The sequence below is a fragment of the Arvicanthis niloticus genome, chromosome X, assembly GCF_011762505.2.
Source record: "Arvicanthis niloticus isolate mArvNil1 chromosome X, mArvNil1.pat.X, whole genome shotgun sequence".
NCBI classification, from domain to species: domain Eukaryota; kingdom Metazoa; phylum Chordata; class Mammalia; order Rodentia; family Muridae; genus Arvicanthis; species Arvicanthis niloticus.
Genome location: NC_047679.1, coordinates 50,494,848 through 50,513,279, shown reverse-complemented (window position 1 = coordinate 50,513,279; position 18,432 = coordinate 50,494,848). Strand labels below are relative to the sequence as shown.

Below are 18,432 nucleotides of genomic sequence, written 5' to 3'. Positions count from 1 at the left end.
ATCCATTCCTCTGTTGAAGGGCATCTGGGTTCTTTCCAGCTTCTAGCTATTATAAATAAGGCTGCTATGAACATAGTGGTGCATATGTCTTTGTTATTTGTTGGGGCATTTTCTGGGTATATGACCAGGAGTGGTATAGCTGGGCCCTCAGGTAGTGCTATGTCCAATTTTCTGAGGAACCGCCAGACTGACTTCCAAAGTGGTTGTACCAGCTTGCAACCCCACCAACAATGCAGGAGTGTTCCTCTTTCTTCACATCCTCGCCAGCATCTACTATCACCTGAGTTTTTGATCTTAGCCATTCTGACTGGTGTGAGGTGGTATCTCAGTGTTGTTTTCATTTGCATTTCCCTGATGACTAAGGATGTTGAGAATTTCTTAAGGTGCTTCTCGGCCATTCGAGTTTCCTCAGTTGAGAATTCTTTGTTTAGCTCTGTACCCCATTTTTAATGGGGTTATTTGTTGTTTGGGCGTCTAATTTCTTGAGTTCTTTGTAAATATTCGATATTAGCCCCCTATCGGATGTAGGATTGGTAATGATCTTTTCCCAATCTGTTGGTTGCCATTTTGTCTTGTTGAAAGTGTCCTTTGCCTTACAGAAGCTTGGCAATTTGATGAGGTCCCATTTGTCGATTCTTGATCTTAGAGCATAAGCCATTGGTGTTCTGTTCAGGAACTTTTCCCCTGTGCCTAGGTATTCGAGGGTCTTCCCCAACTTCTCTTCTAATAGTTTCAGTGTATCTGGCTTTATGTGAAGGTCCTTTATCCACTTGGAGTTGAGCTTTGTGCAAGGGGATAAGAATGGATTAATTTGCATTCTTCTACATGTTGACCTCCAGTTGAGCCAGCACCACTTGTTGAAAATGCTGTCCTTTTTCCACTGGATGGTTTTAGCTCCCTTGTCAAAGATCAAGTGACCATAGGTGTGCGGGTTCATTTCTGGATCTTCAATTCTATTCCATTGATCATCCTGTCTGTCTCTGTATCAATACCATGCAGTTTTTATCACTACTGCTCTGTAGTACAGTTTGAGGTCCAGAATGGTGATTTCCCCCAGAGGTTCTTTTATTGTTGAGAATAGTTCTCACTATCCTAGGTTTTTTGTTATTCCAAATGAATTTGTAAATTGCTCTTTCTATCTCTATGAAGAATTGATTTGGAATTTTGATGGGTATTGCATTGAATCTGTAGATTGCTTTTGGCAGGATAGCCATTTTTACTAAGTTAATCCTGCCAATCCAGGAGCATGGGAGATCTTTCCATTTTCTGAGATTTTCTTCAATTTCTTTCTTCAGAGACTTGAAGTTCTTGTCATACAGATCTTTCACTTGCTTTGTTAGATTCACTCCAAGATAATTTATTTTATTTGTGGCTATTGTGAAGGATGTCATTTCCCTAATTTCTTTCTCTGCCTGTTTATCCTTTGAATAGAGGAAGGCTACTGATTTGTTTGAGTTGATTTTATATCCAGCCACATTGCTAAAGTTGTTTATCAGGTTTAGGAGTTCTCTGGTGGAAGTTTTAGGTTCACTTAAGTATACTATCATATCATCTGCAAATAGTGAAATTTTGACTTCTTCCTTTTGTTGTCTAATTGCTCTAGCTAAGACTTCCAGTACTATATTGAATAGGTAAGGTGAGAGTAGGCAGCCTTGCCTAGTCCTTGATCTTAGTGGGATTGCTTCAAGTTTCTCTCCATTTAGTTTGATGTTGGCTACTGGCTTGCTGTATATTGCTTTTACTATGTTTAGATATGAGCCTTGAATTCCTGATCTTTCCAAGACTTTTAACATGAAGGGATGTTGAATTTTGTCAAATGCTTTCTCAGCGTCTAGTGAGATGACCACGTGGTTTTTCTCTTTGAGTTTATTTATGTAGTGGATTACATTGATGGATTTCCGAATATTGAACCATCCCTGCATTCCTGGGATAAAGCCTACTTGATCTTGATGGATAATTGTTTTGATGTGTTGTTGGATTCGGTTTGCGAGAATTTTATTGAGTATTTTTGCATCAATATTCATAAGAGAGATTGGTCTGTAGTTCTCTTTCTTTGTTGGGTCTTTCTGTGGTTTAGGTATGAGTGTAATGGTAGCTTCATAGAATTAATTGGGTAGTGTTCCTTCTGTTTCTATTCGATGGAGTAGCTTGAAGAGGATTGGTATTAGGTCTTCCTTGAAGGTCTGAAAGAATTCTGCACTGAAACCATCTGGCCCCGGACATTTTTTCGTGGGAAGATTTTTAATGACTGTGTCTATTTCTTTAGGCGTTATGGGACTGTTTAGGTGGTTTATCTGCTCCTCGTTTAACTTTGGTACCTGGTATCTATCTAGAAAATTGTCCATTTCCTCCAGATTTTCCAATTTTGTTGAGTATAGGCCTTTGTAGTAGGATCTGATAATTTTTTTAGCTTCCTCTGTTTCTGTTGTTACGTCTCCCTTTTCAGTTCTGATTTTATTAATTTAAATGCTGTCTCTGCACCCTTTGGTTAGTCTGGCTAAGGGTTTGTCTATCTTGTTGATTTTCTCAAAGAACCAGCTCCTGGTTTTGTTGATATTTTGTATAGTTCTTTTTGTTTCGACTTGGTTGATTTCAGCCCTGAGTTTGATTATTTCCTGCCATCTACTCCTCTTGGGTATACTAGCTTCTTTTTGTTCTAATGCTTTCAGGTTTGCTGTCAAGTTGTTAATGTATGCTCTTTCCACATTCTTTTTGTGAGCACTTAGAGCTATGATTTTTCCTCTTAGTACTGCTTTCAATGAGTCCCACATATTTTGATATGATGTGTCCTCATTTTCATTTAAATCTAAAAAGTCTTTAATTTCTTTCTTAATTTCTTCCTTGACCAAGTTATCATTGAGTAGAGCATTGTTCAGTTGCCAAGTGTATGTCGGTTTTCCGTTGTTTTTGTCCATGTCAAAGACAAGTCTTAATCCATGGTGGTCTGATAAGGTACTAGGGATTATTTCAATCTTTTTGTATCTGTTGAGGCCTGTTTTGTGACCAATTATATGGTCTATTTTGGAGAAGGTACCATGAGGTGCTGAGAAGAAGGTATATTCTTTTTTTTTCGGATGAAATGTTCTATAGATGTCAGTTAAGTCCAATTGGTTCATAACTTCTGTTAGTTTCATTGTGTCTCGATTTAGTTTCTGTTTCCATGCTCTGTCCATAGCTGAGAGTGGGGTGTTGAATTCTCCCACTATTATTGTGTAGGGTGCAATGTATGCTTTAAGTTTTAGTAAAGTGTCTTTTATGTATGTGGGTGCCCTTACATTTGGGGCATAGATGTTGAGAATTGCTAGTTCCTCTTGGTACATTTTTCCTTTGATGAATATGAAGTGTATTTCTTCATCTTTTTTGATTACTTCTGGTTGAAAACTGATTTTATTCGATATTAGAATTGCTACTCCAGCTTGTTTCTTGGGACCATTTGCTTGGAAGATTGTTTTCCAACCTTTTACTCTGAGGTAGTGTCTGTCCTTTCCACAGAGGTGCGTTTCCTGAATGCAGCAAAATGTTGGGTCCTGTTTACGTATCCAGTCTGATAGTCTATGTCTTTTTACTGGAGAATTGAGTCCATTGATATTAAGAGACATTAAGAAAAAATGAGTGTTGTTTCCTGTTATTTTTGTTATTGGCAGTGGAGATATGTTTGTGTAGCTACCTTCTTTTATGGTTTTTGGAAGATTACTTTCCTGCTTTTTCTAGGTTGTAGTTTCCCTCCTTGTGATGGAGTTTTCCACCAATTATCCTTTGAAGTGCTGGGTTTGTGTTGAGATACTGTGTAAATTTGGATTTGTCATGGAATATTTTGGTTTCTCCATCAATAATGATTGACAGTTTTGCTGCGTATAGTAGTCTGGGCTACTATATGTTCTTTTAGGGTCTGTATGATATCGGTCCAGGATCTTCTGGCTTTTATGGTCTCTGGTGAGAAGTCTGGTGTAATTCTTATAGGTCTGCCTTTATATGTTACTTTGCCTTTTTCCCTTACTGCTTTTAGTATTTTTTCTTTGTTTTGTACATTTGATGTTTTGACTATTATGTGGCGGGAAGTATTTCTTTTCTGGTCTAAACTATTTAGAGTTCTGTAGGCTTCTTGTATATTTATGGACAGCTCTTTCTTTAGGTTAGGGAAGTTTTCCTCTATAATTTTGTTGAAGATATTTACTGGTCCTTTAAGTTGGGAGTCTTCCCCCTCATCTATTCCTATTATCCTTAGGTTTGGCCTTCTCATTGTGTCTTGGATTTCTTGTATATTTGGGTTAGTAGCTTTTTGTATTTTGCATTTTCTTTGACAGTTGTGTCAATGTTTTCCATGGTATCTTCTGCACATGAGATTCTCTCTTCCATCTCTTGTATTCTGTTGGTGATACTTGTGTCTATGACTCCTGATCGTTTTTTTTAAGTTTTCTATCTCCAGGGTGTTCTCCCTTTGTGTTTTCTTTATTTTTTCTACTTCCATTTTTAGATCCTGCATGGTTTTGTTTAATTCCTTCTCCCGTTTGGTTGCATTTTCTTGCAATCCCTTAAGGGATTTTTGTGTTTCCTCTTTAAGGGTTTCTATCTGTTCTTTGAGAGTGTTATTTATGTCTTTCTTAAAGCCCTCTATCATCATCATGAGAAGTGATTTTAATTCTGAATCCTGCTTTTCTGGTGTGATGGGGTGTTCAGGGCTTGCTATGATGGGGGAACTGGGTTCTGATGATGCCATGTAACTTTGGTTTCTGTTGCTTACGTTCTTGCGCCTGCCTTTTGCCATCTGGTTAAATCTAGTGCTACCTGTACTTCTGTCTCTGATTGAAGCCTGCCTTTCCAGTTGTCTCGCTTGTGTTTGGTCTTCTAGGGGTCCAGATGTCCCTGTGATTTTTTTCCAGCTGCACTGATTAAGGTGGTATCTCTAGGATGCCTCAGGATATGGTGCCTCCAAGGTAGCAGTCCAGCTAGTTGTCTGCTGTTCTGGGTGCAGTGTCTCCTCTTGGATATATCAGGATATGTTGCCTGACACTCTGAGTTCAGTTGTTCCTCTGTGGCTCTGGGTTGAGTGGACCTTCCAGTATGTCTCAGGTGGAATCCGGGGTCCACACAACGGCAGACCTGGCAGAGGTCTGGTCCAGGCCTCAGACCTGGGAGATGGGCAGAAGGGGGGTGCTAGCTGGCAGGGGCGGGGGGGGGGTATCTACTGGATTCTGAGCACTCAGGGTACCCAGCTATGATCTCAGGGTAGTATGTGGGTTTTCCTACCTAAAGCTGGTTGTGGAATCTGTGGAGCCCCCAGAATGTGTCTGGCGTCGGTAACTGGGGTGCACTCACCAACAGGCCTCAGACCGGAAGAGGGGTGAGCGGAAGAAGGGGAGTGCTAGCGCTGGCTATGGGTTCTATGGAGCCCCCAGAATGTGTCTGGCAGTATCCGGGGTGCACTCACCAGCAGGCCTCAGACCGGAAGAGGGGAGAGCGGTGGAAGGGGAGTGCTAGTGCTGGCTATGGGTTCTATGGAGCCCGGAGAATGTGTCTGGCGGTATCCAGGGTGCACTTACCAGCAGGCCTCAGACTGGAAGAGGGGCAAGCAGCGAAAGGGGAGTGCTAGCGCTGGCTATGGGTTCTATGGATCCCCCAGAATGTGTCTGGTGGTATCCGGGGTGCACTCACTAGCTGGCCGGGCAGAGGTCTGGCCCAGGCCTCAGACCGGAAGAGGGGCGAGCAGTGGAAGGGCTCTTTGGCTTATTCTTAAATGTTGGGACTACAGAGAAGAAATGAAGAAGGAAGTAGGGAGAAGAGTTGAGCAAAAAATTATAACTAGTTTCCAGTCTTACCTTAATACTTGTTTTTTTTTCTTATCAGAAATCACTATTTCATTTAGTTGAAGGAGCAGGGATTAGACTGAAGACACAGCTCGGCAGCTGAGTGCTTGCTTAACAGCTACTGGGCCCTGGGTTAGATTCCTAGTACCACAAAGAGAATCCATGCAAACAGAATAGATATGAATATTTATAATTTTGAATTTATATAAAAAAGACTCAGAGAAATAAGTAAGAAAATTCAACTTTTTTTTCATGTGATGGCTGCTGGTAGAGGTAGAGTGAACTTTCTTTAAGGATTCAGACCCCAACAGGCCAACCATGCTCCAGTAGATGGCCCTACACTCATAAAAATAGTGCCGGTACTGAGTGTACTCATCAACTCATGAAGTGATTGGAGGAATGGAAAGGACTTGATAAAAATATATTGTATGTATTTAGGGAATTATAAAAAAGTTAAAAGGCTAGAAAAGTAAAACATATTTCAATGTAAACCTCATTCTATAATTTTATTTAATAATATTAGCAATTATCAATTTGATTTCCATTTAATAATCACCATTTGCTTTTTTGACTGTGGCATTTTGCTCTTAAGATACACACCATTCGGAGTTTGTGTACAACCCAGTGACAAGAGTACTTGCCTTTATGTCTGAGGACTTGTATTCCATTCTTAGCATAGAAAAGTAAATTCTAAGAAATACCATTTGGTCAACAAAAATAGGGACCAGGGTTTATATGACTATCAGAAAGCAATTAGTATAAAAGAAGACCAATGAAATTTCAGACTAAAGATGATAGGCTAATAGAGAATGTACTTTAGTAGTATAAGCTAAGCTAATATGAATAATATTAGAATCTGACTGAAGTAATATTATAATACCCATTTTCATACTGAAAATTAGAAGCAGGAAATAGAGTGAGCAAACTCTAAATGGCACAAGCCTTTAAGGTCTCACTCACATCTCTCAGGTGGCATATTTCCTCCAGGAAGAATACACATCCTGTGATTTTTGCAAAGAAGACCAGCAGCTGATACTCAAGCATTCAGATGCCAGATAATATGGGAAAAATTTAACATTTTAACCATCATATTAATTTTAATAAATTTTGTTAATTATTGCTAATGTCAATGTCTGAGATTTTGTGTGTGTGTGTGTGTGTGTTCTCAAGAAACATAAACCAAAATAAACTTCTCAGTGAATTGAAAAATATAAAAAAAAAATTTTTAATTTAAAAAGGAAATGAATATAGAAGGCTAAGCAAGAAATTGCCCAAAAAGTATTGAAGAAAGAGAAATAAGGAAGCTGTTGTAGATAGAACATATATAAAGGTGTTGCCTATCCACTGAGACATAGAACTAAATCAGACCACTAGAGTGATATCTTAGAACCCTGGAAATAATGTGTGATGCTCAGATGATACACTATCAGCATGGCATGAACCCTATTGAAGGTAATCTTGATAAAAACCAAGTGGGGAGAAATGATGATCTCATAAGACGATGTAGCTGCTAAGAACCAAAACTTTTTCCTTATCACCTTTGAATAAATATGGCCATACACAGACTCTGAATGGTAACACCCAAATGAAGTGCCCATGGTTTTGGAGTTGTTAAATACACTGCAATAATTATGAGTTGAATGTATTCATCCTTTTGGATCTTAGAAGAATAACTACTCATTTTTAATGTCATATCTGTTCCTGTGTTTAATTATGAAAAGATTACAAACATATTTTTGTGGAAACATTTTAATCTGGACATTATTAACACTTTCTTCCAATACCTTTGGAGAACCAGGCCTTTCATAATTTCCAGTGGACATTCTGTCATAAATTGGTTGCAAAACCTCAATGCTTTGCTAACTTTTTCATAAATCACTTTTATTAGTAATTTTGCATGCATATGTGTCAGGAATATAAATTTAATTATTTCTTATCCAGAATCAAAAAGTCTGAATGAGCAAAGAGGAGCAGAGTAGAAACAAGATTTGTGAAAATGCCATTAAAACCATCACTATTACGTTAACATCAAGGCTCATGGTAGTTACACTTCTTAATATATATTCAAAATTTATACAGGCAGAGCTAAAATACTCTTTGCTCTTCATATGAGAAAAGTCATAATTAGAACTATTTGGTTAAAAGAGTGATAATCTATGATTCTAATATAAGAATTGCAGGGTCTGAGGAGATAACTCAGTGGGGAAAGTGCTTGCTTTTCAAGCATAAGGACCAGAGTTTGGATCTGTAGAATTTGCATAAAATTCTGGACACATCAATGTATGCCTGTAAACTTAGTGTGGGGGAGCAGAAACAAGAGAATCTTGGAGGTTCACTGGTCCGCTAATCTAGCCAAAATGACTATCTTCAGGTTTAGTGAAATACCTGGTCTTCAAAACTTAAGGTACAGAGACAACTGAGACAAAAATATCCTGATACCAACACTTGTTCTTCAAATATGCCTGTGTTAGCCAGTGCACCTGCTAATGTGTGCACACACATATAATGATTTTTTTAATTTTTAAATTAACAGTGAAACCTGTGAATTATTTTGAAATACAATCTCCTATATTGATGCCACTGTATGTGCCTCCTTTAGAAATGTAGCTAGTATGTATGAAACTACCCTCAAACCACTTGCTGTGAGATCTTAGACAATTAATCCAACTTCTTTATAACTTGAACTTTAAAACAAAGTATGGATATTTAGGTAGTTTTATGTCTAGTATTTTAAAATTGAATGGTAAATTACTTTTATGTGAATTTTTCTCTGCAGATTTTTAAAACTTATAATCATTTCTTCCATATGCTCTTAAAAGTTACTCAAATAAAATAAAATCAATGTAAAATATATGTTTGATAGCCCCCACTGCTATTCATTGCTATTATAATAAATTTATCTTCATATGAAAATAAATATAAAATTTCAAAACTCAGTTTAACCCAAGAAGATACAAAAGATTTCAGAAGACAATTAGCATTCTAATCATTCACTACTCTCTCTCTCTCTCTCTCTTTCTCTCTCTCTCTCTCTGTGTGTGTGTGTGTGTGTGTGTGTGTGTGTGTGTGTGTGTATGTTTGGATGTGTGTGTATGCACAGTGAAATCAGGGTTCCAGTTGTTCTTCAGAAGCCATTCACCTTGTTCATTGAGACAGGGCATCTCACGAAGGCCTGGGGTTCACCAAATGGGCCAAGGTGAACGGCCAGTTAGCCCCAGAAATATGCCTGTCCATGCTTCCTCAGCACTGGGATTACAAGGACAGGTACCATTTTCACCTTTTATGTGGTTGCTAGGGATTGAACTCAGATCTGCATGCTAGCATAGTAATCACTTTTTGAGTGTGCCATCTCTCCAGCCTCTCACCAAAATATTTTCTAATGAAAGGAGAAATAAGAAAACAACAACAACAAAACTTCTGTATGTTTTTAAGCAAACTTTCTTCTTGGTCTTCTTTCCAACCTTATCACTAGAAAAAGTGAACACTCTAATATTCTTGGAGTGTCTCACTTCACCAAGAATTTTTACCAGCCATGTGTGGAGGCACACGTCTTTAATTCCAATACTAGTGAAACAGAGGCCTGTAGATTTCGAAGCAGAGGCCTGTAGATTTCTGAGTTCACAGACAGCCTGATAAACATAATGAGTTCTGGCCAGTGGGGCTGACTAGTCAGATTCTAAAAAATAAAAAAATAAACACAAAGACCTAAACAAACAAATCAAAACAAAAACCAAACAGTTCTCATCATCTCTCCAGAGAACGGATCAAAACCACGCATTGCAAAGCTTTGCCTTTAGGTTTGTTACCAAGCTATATTCAACATCAAGTTAATTCACTGATAACCGAGTGCAGTGCCACATCACTTGACTGCCAAGCCGTGACTGAATAAAGCTATTACTAAAGCACTTATAGCCAGAAAAACAACAGAGAAAACATCAAGCCGTGCCCCCTACTGCTTTGCTTATGGCGCATTTTTCCTCACTCGGTAAAGGTATTCCTCTACCGGAAATCCCCCCAATAGTCACGTGCCAGAAAAGCTGCAATCAAGGTACAATAACCAGCCAATGAGAATTTCCCTTTGGCAATCAAGACCCGCCCCCAAGCTAAGTTCTGAGGGAGGGCGGGTAATCGGCTTTTTGTTACAGAAAACTGCTGCTTGACCTCACGTGATTTTGTTCTCCAGTTAACGTGATTTTGTTCTCCAGTTAACGGAGTAGCTTAGGTTTTCCTTGCTGCCTACAGTTGTCCAGGACAGACATCTTGTAGAAGCATTGGCATCCTAAAACATGGAGCAATTCCACAAGACAGTGGTTCCTCAGTTTCTCAACAAACTCTGGTTGTTAGTAGACGATGCTGTCTTGGATCATGTGATTCGCTGGAGCAAGGTAAAAAGACTGCTGGGAAGAGACGTGGGCATAAAGAAAAGGATGTGACTTCAGAAAGGGTGTGGGAAATTTTCAGACAGATTGAAAGACACAACACAGGAAGTTTTTGAGCACGCCCCTCCCCCCCCCCACCAGCCCTTCGTTGGACACTCAGTTCCTTAAGATGATTCTCACTTCGCCTAGTTTTGTGATTTCTGGCAAAAAAATAGTCTCGTTTTCTACTTTTATTTTTTTTTCTTCAGAATCCATAAACATGTGCAGCACAAATAAAAAGTCACTCAGGATAGGACAGCTTCGCCATGAAATTATGAGTGAACACATACTCCTGATTTCCCGCCAAAACTCGAATGTGTTGGGGTTTGTTGGTTTTTATTCTATAGTACTTAGTATGGTTGTGAACTCATACAGTATGCTACATGAGTGCTTTACCACCAAACTACATCACTAGCTCTTACTATTTGTTTCTTTGAAAGATACGGTTTGACTGTTTAGCCCTGGCTGACCTGAAAGTCACTGTGTAGATCAGGTTAGTAAACAGAGAAAGCTTTCTAGCCAAATGTGCCACTGGGATATTATTAACCACTCATTGAGTGAGCTGAGTGAATTAAAAATTTACTCCCCACCACTGGGATTTTTATTTATATTTAACTTCTAATCATTCTGACTGGGGGAAAATCTTGAAGAATCTGTTAAGAGCAGACCATGGCCAGTTCTCTAAAATGATAGTCACTTTGGAATTGTGTCCATTTATTTTTGAGACAGACATGATCTCACTCTGTAGCTCAGGTTGGTCTTGAATTCATGATCACCTTGTTTCAGCCTGCCCAGTGTTGGTAATAAAAGAATGTACTACCACACTCTGCCAAAGTTAAATTTTTTTGTTAATAAAATGTCAAACAAAAATATAAAGTGGTACAATGAACTCCCAAGTACCACAGCTAACTTCAAATAATGGTCAACTCAATAGCTGCTCTTGTTTCATGAACAGCTTTTACTTGTAATTCACTTGAAGAAAATAGTAGATGTAATCTTCAATTTATAACTTCTTCATGAATATAGCTTTAAAAATGTTGAAGTAAATATTTAACATTGAAATGAATAAGAGCTGAGATATAGATCAGGGGTAAAGCACCTATCGTGTAAAAGACTCTGGGCTCATCACCAAAACTACAAAAATATTGATAATAAGTTACTTATTAATTAAGCTGGCTCAGAGAGTTTAGAGATTAATCTTTCTATCCCTCTGAGCCTTACTATAGGATTTTCATAGTTATGAATTTATGTGAAGTACAAGAGTGCTGTTTCTATATTATTTATAGAAGACACTATCTCAAAGCAGATATTTTAATCCTCTGTCTCTTAGACTCTTCCTAACTTCTTTTCTACAGTGTTCCCTATGCTTTGTGTGTAGTTGATTTATCAGTTGGGTCTGACCACTAAATAGTCAGGTTTTCTACACATTCTGAGAAGTTGTGACTTTCTGTAATGCTCTCTGTTTACTAAAAAAAAAAAAAAATGTTTCTTTGTTGAGACAAGCTACATTTATGTATAGCTATATGGATAATTATTTAGAATGCACTTAGGAATGACAGTGGCTTAATAAAGTGGCAATAGTTAGATTCTCCTCTAGGGTCCATGATTTCCCACCATGGTCAGTCAGTTAAGTTTATTGTACCATATATTAATTCCTGAATTCCTTCCCTTTGAGTGGGCCTTATGTTCAATTAGATAACTGCTGGTTGTGCCCAGAATTTAAGTCCAGTTTTTCATCTTTCAGAATACCTTGCCAATGTAAGTGCATAGGCCATGGATTACTTCCTTCCCTTGGCAAATTGCATAGTATTTTCTAGGAAGTACTATAGAAGCTAGACCACAAGAAGGAGGTTTGCAATTATATTTGTTGAAATATTCTGAATCTTGTATTCTAAATGTTTGGGGGTGTCAGCAATAAAGACATTATCTTCAACATCTGAGAGGCAACCAAGAACCATAGCAATAGCTATATTCTTTTGGAAGTCACTTGAATTTCCTTATCAATAACTTGAAAGCAGGTTTCCCATGCTTGTCACTGGAGTTTTTGCTAGTCTCTGGCTTTTGGGGAAACACTATCATATACTTATCTGCATATTTTATCAAATTATAAGTAACCATAAAATAGTAATAATTTGGTTCCCCATAACCTCTCAAATATATTTAGTGTTTTTTTCTCTCCTTTTTCCATCTCCTTCTGTGTCATAAGGTAGATTTTTCAAAAAGATTCTTGAAGATTCTCTACATTGATTTACGGAGTGGTTGCACCAGTTTGCAATTTCATCAATAGTCAATGAGGCATGCCCTTCTCCATATTCTAATCAGCATTTATTGTCAATTGTTTTTTAATCTTAAACATTTTGCCTGTGTAAATGGAATCTTCACCAGTGTTCTGTAAAAAAATAAACAAAAGCAGGACAAATGAAAATCAGAAATCAAAATCACTAACACTGTAAATAGAAAAGCAAAGAAGTTAAAATGTAGTAATTATAAGAGGTTAGTACAACCAAAATAATGCTATAAAAATAAAGAAAACTGCTACAATAGACATGTATGATACTTTATGTGGTGTGCTCTTTAAATAAGCAAAGTGTACGCTTATTTTTATTAACAATTTTATTCATTTACCTTTCAAATGATATCCCCCTTCCCAGTTAACCTCCCCCCCAGAAATCCCCACCCTACGCTCTCTACCCCTTCCTCTTTGCCTCTATGAGGATGCTCCTCCACCCACTCCACCCACTCCCGCCTCACTGCTCTAGCATCTTCCTACACTGGGGCATCAAACCTCCACAGGACTAAGGGCCTCCCCTTCCACTGACATCAGGTAAGGCCATCCTCTACTACATATGTATCTGGAGCCCTGGGTCCTTCCATGATGCAGATATTCACAGTCAACCATCAGACTCAGCCCAGGGACCCCAATGGAGGAGCTAGAGGAAGGTCTGAAGGAGCGGAAGGGGATTGCAACTGCATAGGAAGAACAATTATCAACTAACCAGACCACCCAGAGCTCCTAGGGACTAAACCACCAAGCAAAATGTACTCTGATATACAATGATACATAAACAGAATATTTGCTTGTTGGTTTATAGAATGAAAGCTCTATTTTGAATATTGAAGATAGATAAAATTTGTTTGTTATGGCGATTTTAGTAGGCCATTAAACAATGGTGTAAGAAAACAAGGATTTTGAGATGGTTTATACTGTAATTTCTCAGAATAGTGGCCACTCTAATACTGATCTTTTTATCTATTGTATTTTATTTTTAAATTATATATATGTAGCCTATATGCATATGTGTTTGTATGTGTACCATGTGAGTTTGGGTACCCATGTAAGCCAAAAGAAAATTTCAAAAGCCCTGAAATAAGAGTTATATGTGATCATGAATTGCTGAGTGCTGAGAAACAAACTTGGATCCTCTGCAAGAACAGTAACTACTCTTAACTGCTGAGCCAATTCTAGCTCCAGATATTGGTTTTGGTAATGAATATAGAATAACAAAACAAAGAAGAATAAGGCTTCTGTAGCTTAGCATCATTGAAATGGGATCCATTTTTAAGTAATTGTTTTACTAAGACATTCCAATGTTGTTCAAAAGATGTAACTTTAAGTTTTGTTAATATGTTCAGGTAGACCCACTTTTTAGGTAGTCTACTTTTTAGAATGTAAGCAAAGTAGTTATACTGTCATCCATTGATACCTCCTGTTAACAGTTTACATAATATTGTTTTCAATATCTGAATATCTTTTATAGGGAGCAGGTATGCTAGGGATTGAATCTTCATAGTCTGTCTTTGATCTATATTATTATCTCATATATCTGTCATTTATTAAATGATTCGTTTTATAATTTTTGAAAATTTGTCTTTCTCATTTGAAATATATCATGAGCATTTCCATTCACTAAATATTGTTATATAGCTTAACTTTATCACCGAATAATATTCATTTGTATAGCTTCAGTTATTAAATTAATATTATGGTAGTTTCTAATTTTTTGAATTCTATATACAAATACTTATGTAACTGTTTATTGCTAAGTCTTAGCACATATCAGTAATTATTCTCTATACAATCTGGAATTAGAATTTCTAAGCTAAAGACTGAGTATTTGGGGACTTTGAATAGTTACTGTTAGTAATATTATGACAATTTTCGTTCTGACAGTATGATTTCCTATTTATCTGAACTTTTGATAATTTATAAACAGTGAAGAATGATATCTTCTTTAGTCTTTATTTGATAGATGAAAAATTGTATCTTATTGTAGTAATTTACTTGAAATATAATTAGTGTCTTAGTTTTCTTATGTTGTGATAAAATATCTTGAAACAGGCGACCTAAGGAAAAGAATTTTTATACCAGTTCAAAGTCACAGTCCATCATGATAGAGAAAGTCACAGTGGCAGGAGGTTGAAGAAGCTAGTCCTATTGCATCCATAATAAAGAAGCAGAGTAAAGTGTGAATGAATACATGCATCTCTGCTCCTTCTCTCCCCTTGTACAGCCCAGGATCTTTGACTCAGGGAATTGTTCCTACCTACAAATTAGAGGTGTCTTCCCACATTATTTAATGCAGGATAATCATGTATAGATATGTTCAGAGGTCCATTTCCCAGGTGATTCTAGATTTTGTCACATTGACAACTAACACTAAACATTACAATGGACTATTTTCTTAAATTACTACTTCATAACAAGTGTGGATGCCTAGGTCTTACTTAGAAGGAATAACAAAATTCCCAAGGGAGCAAATATGGAGACAAAGTGTGGGGCAGAAACTGAATGAGAGGTCGTCTGGAGACCATTCCACCTGGGTATTCATCCCATGTGCAGTCACCAAAGATAGACGCTGATATGGATGTCAGGAAGTGCATGCTGACAGGAGCCTGATATAGCTGTCTCCTTAGAGGTCTCCCAGAGTCTGACATACCCAGAGGCAGATGCTCACAGCTAACCATTGATCTGATCAAGGGTTCCCAATGGAAAAGTTAGAAGACTGAAGGAACTGAAAGGGTTGGTGGCCCTATGAGGAGAGCTACAATACCAACCAACCAGAGCTCCCCAGGGTCTAAACTATCAGCCTAGGAGCACATAGGGAGGGACCCATGACTCCAGCTGTGTATGTAGGTGAGGATGGCCTTGTTGGGCATAGGTGGGAGAGGAGATCTTTGGTCCCATGAAGGCTGAACATTGAGTGGGGGGGGGGAATTCAAGGGTGGGGAAGTGGGAGTGGGGGTAGGTAGGGGCACACCCTCATAGAAGCAGGAGGAGGAGGATGGGATAAGCAGTTCCTGGGTGGTGGGGGGAATGGGGTAAGGGGATAAAATTTGAAATGTAAATATAATATCCAATAAAAAAGGAAAAAATACTACTTCATGTCTTTTTTGTTCAAGTTTGTAGAAAAACGTTTCCTTGGTCTAGGGTGACTTAAAATTCTCAGTCTTCCTGCTTTTGCTTTCTAAGAGTTAGGATATGTTCTAACATGTCTGCTTTTCCTTGTTTACATTTAATTTGTGAGGCTTTTTTGACATATGCTTTCATGATTAATCCATTACATTTTCCTTCATGTTATTTGTTTTGCTCATATTCTGTGTCTTTATGTATATTTCCCCCATAATAAAGGATTGAAACCAGAGCCTTGTGCAGTGCACGCTATGAACACACTCAACTAGTGATTTATACTACCAGTGTGAAGAATTTTATACTTTGAACTTTAATTTTTCACAAGTTTGGACTTCATGAGATATTACTTTGATTTGTTGCTTTGGTGAAACCTTACTTTTTTCCTGATAAATAAACTACTTTTTGGTTTTTCATTATTATAAGGATGGTCACAGCTTTGAGATTATGAATGAGGAAACCTTTGCCAAAGAATTACTACCAAAATACTTCAAACATAACAAAATATCAAGCTTTGTTCGACAACTCAACATGTGTAAGTATTATTATTTAATTGTACAAGTATTACTATTTGTCACAAAATATCCGTTTTATTTTCTATGAATTAATATAAATGCAAGTTGAGTGAAGACTTTTACTATAGTATATTATTTAAACCCTGCTTTGCTTTTTTGTTGACTGAAGTTTTATCTTAGTTATTTTTCTAATGATGTTATAAAGCAACTCTTTTTTTTTTTTTTTTAAAGCGCATTTGAGTCTTACGGTTTTAGAGAGATAGAGTCCATGATGACAAGCATGGTACCAGGGAGGCAAACATGGCAAAGGAGCAGTAGCTGAGAGCTTACATCTTGAAACACAATCACAAGGCAAAGAAAAATAACTGGGAAGTGTGGACTTTTGAAACCTCAAATCCTACCCCCCAGTGACACACTTCCTCCAAAGAAGCCACATTGCCTAATCCTTCCCAAACTGTTTCATCAACTAGGGACCAAGTATTCAAATATATGGTGGCCATTCTCTTTTGAACCACTACAGGTCTCAAACACACAAAAAAATTTTTTGGAAAGATCTGATTTAAATTTTTGGGTTATAGATACATACAGCTGAATGTGACCAAAGATTTATCTAGTTTAATCTTACTGTGCTACTGATAATGAATGGGGACTAAAGAGATTTAAGTATTTTTGATCCAGATTGTACAGCTAGGCAACTCATTGCCATTATTAAATATATATTAGTTTGCCTATCTCATAGCCTTTAATGTTCTGAAAGCCTTATACAGCACAAATATGAATTACACTGTTCCACAGGCCTAATTTTTTCAGCATAATTTTTGTGTTACTAGTATGGAAACACTATAAACATAAAAGGCACAGACAAATAATGTATATATTTGAAAATAGTGTTGAATAAAATTTGTGTCTTAAATATTTTACTCTATTGTTTTATAAATATTTCCCACATTTAATATGTGACGTCATTTTTGTAATGCCATTATTAAGGTTGTTTTCATTTTAGACACTTTTTAAAAAGTTGTTTCTGTTTTTATTTCTCTTAAAATTTTCATAATGAGCATTTATTATTTTATAGTGAAAATGATATACTATTGTCATAAAATATCCTTAAATTACTACCATATTATTTTGGTAATAAAATTTCTCTGAGGGACTGACTTGATGTTTACTAGTATCATTAGTCACAATTAGGGCAAAACATTCCATTGCAATCCTGAACTTTGTAATTAACTGATGACTTCCTCTTTGGTGCATTCATTGACCAATCACTGTCTAGTCTAAAGGCCCAAATGAGAACTAGTATATAATGTGGTACTTTAAAGCATCCAGTGTAACAAGCACAGAAACTTCATGTTTATTAACAACGTATAGTATTTCACTTAAAATATTTAAGGTATACCAACCACAGGCATATGCATAGTAAAAATGTAAACTTAAAGCTTTCTTTATTAACTCTCAAAGTTAATACATGTATTTTACCCCATTGTTTCTCTTCATCTTTCAACATTATGGCTTTACTATCTGATTAGTTTCACTTTAACTACAGACAAGATTAATTTTCATATTTGGTGAGAAATGACAATGATTCTCTTTTTATTTTCATTAGCTCTTGCAGTTTCTTTACCTGTACTCCTTCCAATATATAAAAAATTCAGAAGCCAGGATCACTCATAGTGAGAGCATGTAGTGTTTTCTTTCAGAAATGGAATTGTCTCATTTAATAATAATATTTTCCAGTTCCATTTATTTTTCTGCAGATTTTTTCTTTTTTCTTTATGTATTTATTCACTTTATATCTCAGTATCAGTCTCCACTTTCCTCCCTGTATCCCCTCAAACAAATCATCCCCCCATTACCCTGTCCCCTTCTCCTCTGAAAAGGGGGAGTTACCTTCCTGATTATCATACCCTACACCCCTGCTCATCAAGTCACTGCAGGATTAGGCACATCTTCTCCCATTGCACCCAGACAAGGTGGCCCAGTTAGGGAAACAGGATGCACAAGCAGGAAACAGATTAAGGGACATCCTCTGGTCCAGTTGTCAGGGGACTCACATGAAGACCAAGCTGCTCATCTGGGGTCACCCCTTGTCCAAGGTCTCTGGCACTTTCTAGAGATTGCCCTCCTACCAATTTCTGCCCCCACTCTCACTCAGCTACCCTCCCCCTCCTCTCTCCCACACAGTTCCCTCCCTCTATCCACTTCTGATATCTATTTTATTTCTCCTTCTGAGAAAGATTCAACCATCCTCCCTTATTTTTTTCTTTATGACAGTAAAATTTCATTGT

At 37.2% G+C, this 18,432-nt stretch overlaps 1 protein-coding gene across 1 annotated transcript in view; it reads left to right on the top strand.

Annotated features, from left to right (window-relative positions):
- The first annotated feature begins 10,090 nt into the window (after nt 1–10,090).
- The window catches only part of LOC117694863 (heat shock factor protein 3-like), a 46,181-nt gene continuing 37,839 nt past the window's right edge, over nt 10,091–18,432 (top strand). Inside the window, exons 1-2 of the mRNA XM_034485879.2 lie at nt 10,091–10,189; nt 16,056–16,164. Coding sequence (XP_034341770.1) covers nt 10,091–10,189; nt 16,056–16,164 — 208 coding nt within the window. The remainder of the gene's footprint in view (nt 10,190–16,055; nt 16,165–18,432) is intronic.